This window comes from Sinocyclocheilus grahami, unplaced genomic scaffold (assembly GCF_001515645.1).
Source record: "Sinocyclocheilus grahami isolate Dianchi unplaced genomic scaffold, SAMN03320097.WGS_v1.1 scaffold192.1, whole genome shotgun sequence".
NCBI classification, from domain to species: Eukaryota; Metazoa; Chordata; class Actinopteri; order Cypriniformes; family Cyprinidae; genus Sinocyclocheilus; species Sinocyclocheilus grahami.
In genome coordinates this window covers 354278-361160 of record NW_015505371.1, presented here as the reverse complement: position 1 = coordinate 361160, position 6883 = coordinate 354278, and the positions used below count along the sequence as shown (strand labels likewise).

Below are 6883 nucleotides of genomic sequence, written 5' to 3'. Positions count from 1 at the left end.
GATTTGAAGCGGCGCAGAGCCAGCCATACTGCTTGCAACTCGGGACAGTTGATATGCCACTGCAGTCGGGGCCCCGACCAGAGCCCCGCAGCTGCATTCTCATTGCACATGGCACCCCAGCCCCTGGCAGAGGCATCTGTTGACACAACAACATGCCTGGATACTTGCCCAAGGGACACCCCTGTCCGAAGAAGGCAAGATCTGCCCACGGGCTGAAGGTCTGATTGTAGAACGGGGTGACAGAAACCCGGTAAGTGCCGTGCCGCCATGCCCATCTCGGGACCCGGTCGTGAAGCCAACACTGAAGCGGTCTCATATGAAGCAACCCGAGCGGTGTGACAGCGGCTGCGGATGCCATATGCCCCAGGAGCCTCTGAAACTGTTTCAGTGGAACCACCGTCTTGGGCTGGAAGGACCCCAGGCAGTTCAGCATCGACTGTGCACGCTCTACTGAGAGACGTGCTGAGAGGTTGACCGAGTCCAGCTCCATGCCGAGAAAAGAGATCCTCTGCATCGGGGAGAGTTTGCTCTTTTCCCAGTTGACCCTGAGGTCGATCGCTGCGAACCAATCGAAAGGACAGACTCATTGAAAGATGTGTTTCTGCGTCAACATCCTGAATGAGAGCTTGTGAAGGGCCCGGTTCAGCACGCGCAGGTCCAGGATTGGTCATAACCCACCGCCTTTCTTGGGTACGATGAAGTATGGGCTGTAAAAACCTGACCTCATCTCGGCTGGAGGGACCGGCTGTATCGCATCCTTCACCAGCAGGACTGTGATCTCTGCACGCAAGACAGGAGCATCCCTGTCCAGCACAGAGGTGAACCGAATGCCCCTGAACTTGGGAGGGCGCCGGGCGAATTGAATCGCATAGCCGAGTCTGATGCTTCACATGAGCCAGCGAGATGGCCTGGGGAGCGCTAACCAGGCCCCCAGCGACCGAACAAGCGAGACTAGGGAAACCACCGACGTACCCGCAGTGGGGCAGCACAGTGAAACACAGGGACCCAACCTGGGAGGCCGTGCGTCCCAGGGTGGGGTCTGAGTGCGCGGCGCGCCATCAATCTTTTCAAATGTCCTACCAGTCTGAGCACCCTTCCCCTTCTTGCATTTCTTCCATCTTTCTCTCCTCATAGACTCTCTTGACATTTGCAAAGGTTGAAAGACAAAGTAGCTTTGTGTCCTGATAAGGGCGAGGACTCCTCAGCCAGAATGTGAATGTCTCTCATGAGCTCAGAACGGAACCGGGTGTATTTGACAGACAGGGTGATGGGTCAAGTTTTGGAGGATCACAGAATAGCAGAAAAAGACAGATGTCATAGAAAGAGGTTAGTCATCACAGTAGGGTAGAACAGTGGGAAAACTGTATTCTTTCTTTTCCTAAAGAAAAAGTTTTTCCATGATGATGGATATAAAAAGGCTTGTTTTTCATTGAATATTGCTTTATGTTGCATTTATGTGCATTATGTTGCTGCATCTAATTAATCAAAAATACAGTAAAATCGTAATAGTGTGAAATTTTATTACAATTTTCAAATGTAATTTATTCCTGTGATGGCAAAGCTGAATTTTCTGCCGCCATTACTCCAGTCTTCAGTGTCACATGATCCTTCATAAATCATTCTAATATGCTGTTTTGCTACTCAACATTTGTTATTATAATGAGATGTTGAAAACAGTTGTGCTTCTTAATACTCTTTGTGGAAATGTGATACATTTTCAGGATTATTTGATAAATAGAAAATCAAATAAACAGCATTAATTTGAAACAGAAATCTTTTTTTAACATTATAAATGCATTGCTGTCACTTGATCAATTTAATGCATCTCTTGCTGAATAAAATATATATATATATATTTTTTAAATCTTACTTTTGAACTACAGTGTGGAGTGTGAGTAGATTTGGTTCAAAAAATCTTTGCAAATGTTTAATATGTTTTTATTAGCTTCTGAATTGGCATTAACAAGTTCTGAGGTGACCCTCAGATCATCATCAGCCATAAACGGAGTATGCTATAATATCAGCCTGGTGTAGGTATTGCAGGTAGTTTTGATTAGATTTGGCATAAAAATATGTGTACATAAAAAATGGCTTCAGAAAAAATAAAATCTTATGTCTATACAGAATACTGTGCATAATAAAAGACAAGAGCCAAGAGCATGTTAATTGCTTTTGTTGTACTGTAGAAGCTTTCTTCCAATTTTGTGTGGAAATCTGCTGACACAGGCTTTGATATTATGAACACCTGCTGGTGAGGAAGTTTGCAACCCTACAAAATCCTTCATAATGATAAATACCAACAAAAAAAACACTCTTACACCTTTCTTTTTGGTTTATTGGGAATTTTCTGTGCTTGTTGTCTTGCCTCTGTAGCCCTGTAATAATGTTACTGACTCTCAGCATTAAGATGATGAATATTGTTCTTACTCTCGGATTATCATCTAATAAGAAAGTGACTGGTGAGCTAATATTAGTCTGCACCGAGCGTTGGTTTACCCATGAGCAGGTTTCCTAGGAAACGTTACATAATTGGAGCATAGAAGATGCCCCCAGCTGATTGGGTGATGGAGACAAGGTGATAGATCTTCCTCAATGTGTTCTCTCCTCCATGTTCCATCTATCCGCCTGGAGAGGAAATGACCTCATGACACCACGTACAGTGGCTAGTGGTTTGATCGGTTTCTCATTATGACACTGTCGTTTCCTTTCTTGTCTTCAACAATATGTCACTCAAAAAAAAAAAAGGAAGTACTAATTTCTGCGAATTGCTGTAATGGTTTAGTAGTTTACACTTAGAAATGATTAAACTGTTCATGAAGTTCACAAAATCACCAGTTTCTGTGTTTCTTTATAGGTGCTGATTTGGGCAGACTTTTGGACCTTGAGACTCTGTATCAGGGTGTTGAACGCAGTATAAACCAGAGCCGACGAGCCCGCAGACAGCTGCCCGATCGGGCCTACTACATTGAGGTTTTGCTGGGGGTGGACGACTCCGTGGTGCAGTTTCACGGGCAGCAGAATGTGGAGAAGTACCTCCTCACTCTTATGAACATCGTAAGTGTGCTCGAGCCCCCCACTCTGCCTGTTGTGTTTGGGTTACCCTTGAGAAAAATCAAAGAATGTTAGAAACTACTCTGTCAACAGCACTGCAGTTATACAGGCGTAAGACAGCATTGTAATAAAAAACTGAGATGAAGATCTATCTATCTATCTATCTATCTATCTATCTATCTATCTATCTATCTATCTATCTATTTGTCTGTCTGTCTGTCTGTCTATTGTTCTGCTGTGCTATTTAGCTAGCCCATAAACCATCAAACATATTGGCTTTATAAACCTTTTTTCTCAAAACATTTTGATGATTGCTTTAACAGTCCAACATAAAATATTTGTTTTGATGTTTTGACCAACTATGTTTTTTTAAATTAGTTCAATTAAATTCCAAATCGTAAAATGGGATTAATTATTATTATTTTTATTATTTCAATTTTTTAAAATGTGCTTCAGATATACACTTTTGTGCATTTGGATGAAGTTTGAGAACTAAAGCATTGTGTGCGTGTGTGTGTGTGTGTGTGTGTGTGTGTGTGAGTGAGACAAGCAAAAAGCACTGTTGTATAAATACACCGCTGTCCAGTGTCATTTATATGGGCATAGTATCCAGATAAATTATTTATTTTTCTTTTCTTAAAAAAGGATAAAATATTGTTAATCACAATTCAGCTGATTACTAACCCTAGCTTTAAGTGTTTATAAACTCCACTTCAGACTATTTAGGAGCAGTTTATTGATATTGGAATATTTGAAAATATAGAAAATATTAAAGTCATATAGTTACAATGATTTCATGTACAGTTAGCTCTAGTGATGTTTGTCTGTAAGTTTATGCTGATTTCATTTTGTGTGATTTGTCTGTAATTGTCAGATTGTGTGTGTGTGTGTGTGTGTGTGTGTGATAAGGATGTCAAGCTCAGGTAAAGTTGGATGCAGTAAATCAGTGGTTTTGCTTCATGTGGTCCAGGGTGACAGTAAGCCGGGTGAAAAATATGCTTCGGGACAAAACAGCTCTCATCTGTCCCATGCTATGTGTCCTTTAATCTCCACAAATTAAACCTACGCAGTGACAGAGAGCAAGAGAGAGAGAGAGAGCAAGAGAGAGAGAGAGAGAGAGATCAGCTAGCCAACAGACCAAAAAAAATCACAAGCTGGCCAGATATTATATCATCAGTAATAGTCAATGATGTGAGGTAAAATCAGACACATATTAGATCAGTTCTGCAGTCATTTTTCTACATCATGGATCACTCCATCTAAGATAAAATGTGATGGGATGAAAAAGGCCAGAGAAAAATGTATTATAACTTCACCATTTGTCTCTATATTGCATATTTTCTTCAGTTATCACAAGTCCCCGAACAATTTCTGCAGCTGTGCCACTGCCATCTCCTTTTCCTCTCCTCTAGTTCTCATCCTAAGGGGTGTTTCAAACGCTGCATTCTGAATAAATGACAGGAAAACAGATAAACAGAAATATATAAATAACATCGCGTCTCCTTTCTCTCCCACGCGTTGAGTTCTTAGCGCTTTCTTCTTGAAAGTTTACTTTGCTCACTTTTGGAAGGCATGTCTCCCTCACTCTCTGGGAGTCAAGGAGAGAAAAGAGAGAGACATAAAGCAGGTTTTTGCCCTTTTTTCCTCCAACTATTTTCCCTGACTTCTCCTCTTTAAGTGTTTGTTGCACATAAGGGCTATGTGTGATGATGTGTTATGCGTGGCATCTGAGTTTGTTGTTACTTTGCATTGGTTTTGTGTGTGTTGAGCGTGTGTGTGCATAAATGTCACTGCTCTGTTGCTGGGTTTGCTCAGAGTGAAAAAATCCTTTGCAGTCGTTCATTCATGTTCTCCTGGTCAATGGCTGGTCTCTCTCAATGATCCAGCAGGAGGAGAGAGTGGGAGCCGTCTGTCTGTCTGCCTGAAAAGGGATCCATCTATGGGACTGTACGTGGGTGGCAGGGTTGAGTGCCATTCATAACTGAATTTAGAATGCCTTTTAAATTCCTGAATGTGAATCGGATTTGAATTGAAGTTCCAGAGTAGTAGTTCCACAAACGTTAAATGATATTGATAATTAATATTTGAAATGCCACCTACATAATAGGAATGCATATTTAGTGTAGATTATATTTACATTTATTAGTTTGATTATATTTAATAAATAAGACCTTTTCAATTCAAATTCCAGCTTACGAATGGAATTATGTGGCATTAAATTATGTGGCGTTTTTGTCATGGTTCATATCTGATTCTGGGCTATTTGATACGTTAATCTCTGTGTGGGAGTTGTTGTATTTGTGAATGAGATATTTGTTTGTTCTGGAGAACTGGTCCAGTGACTCACTCTGCCCTCAATTTATAAAACCGAGTGAAACAATTCTTTAAAATGCACTAAAATTGATTGGCTTTACTTCATAGGTCCATGGGAAATGATGAGGAATCGATGCGTCAGACAGGGATCAAAAGATCTGGAGGCCTCTTGACTCACGCCCACCCTTCCAATCCACCAATCAGTTGTCCTTCACCTTTATTCCACCCCTGTTGCAGTCAAGATAATGGACCGTTATTTAATGTAGAAGCTCTTTGTGGGAGAGTTTGTTGTTGTTGAAACTCTTTTCTAATTTCAAACTTGGAAAGTCTCACAACATGCTGATCTAAGATAGCCTTTAGCTCAGGACCGTAAGCTACATCAGATCCACCACAGCACCTCGAAGGTGCCCACGGGCTCTTAATTCTTGTACTCAGACTCATTTCATGTATTTGCACGAGCGACCAGCGCAGCCAGTGTAATGGAGCTGAGACCTTTGTGTTCAGCATTAATTGTGTGAATTGAAAGTAGACAATATTAATTGCTTCCCTCTATATTAGTCGCTCCTCAGGAGTAAACAAGACGTGCAGGCGGGCGGACCATTATGTAATCAGCTCTTCATAGACACGTTGATCTGGCTCTCAAATGTCAGACAGGTAATAATGGTCCAAAATGTCAAGTGAAAATGGCAGCGATTCAGTAATGAGTCTGAGCAAATACTGTCCACCAGTGCGTACCTTCATATCTCTGAGCTTTCCTGTACATTACAGAAGAATGAAAGGGAGATTGGGAGGACCGCCAGCCAAGAGCCAGATGGGATTTTTGTACTCGTTCACTTTCCACTCCCAGACTGAAACAGGACGTTGATGATTCAGCATAATATGTATGTGGGATGCAAGGTAAAAATCAGCGTTGTATAGGGCAGTGTTTCCCAACCGGGGTGCCGTGTAAAAAATTTCTGATGTCGCCAATAATTAGAGATGCACCGAAATTTCGGCTGCCGAAAATTAGTTCACTGCTCAGGTTTCACTTTCACGTGGTGTGACGCTCTGCGTATTATCCCGCTCTATCCACTCATATACTGTTCATGCTCATCGGAACAGCAAAGTCCACTCAAAAATTGAGCCGACAGGAAACATCGATGTAGTACAGGATTATTTCTGTCTGCAATAGCCGTACTGTGTTGTAACATGGTGTGGTACAGTATATCGGCAACTCTGGTAACGCTGCCCTCTCATTTATTGATCTGCTAACCGCTGTGCTCACGTGTTCTGATAATAATAGCTTTCTAGGACTAAACATTATTTGGAAATAAAAAAAGTGAAATATCAGTAATCTTAAAGATTCCTAAATGCATCTACTTTCGGAAGGCCAAATAAAGTGCTCTTGCTTTTGCCTAGAAACAAACAGCGTCTCTATGACATAACTGCTTCAACACTAACTGCGGTTACTAAAACCACGCCTTCTTTCTTTGTGTGAACATTTGGGCGGCATTATGCTAATATTTCCACATAGTGAGGT

General features: G+C 41.5%; 1 protein-coding gene across 1 annotated transcript in view; it reads left to right on the top strand.

Moving 5' to 3' along the window:
- The window catches only part of LOC107594866 (A disintegrin and metalloproteinase with thrombospondin motifs 2-like), a 182363-nt gene that overhangs the window by 132825 nt on the left and 42655 nt on the right, over window positions 1-6883 (top strand). The window contains exon 4 of the mRNA XM_016285071.1: window positions 2855-3054. Within this exon, the coding sequence (XP_016140557.1) occupies window positions 2855-3054 (200 nt within the window). The remainder of the gene's footprint in view (window positions 1-2854; window positions 3055-6883) is intronic.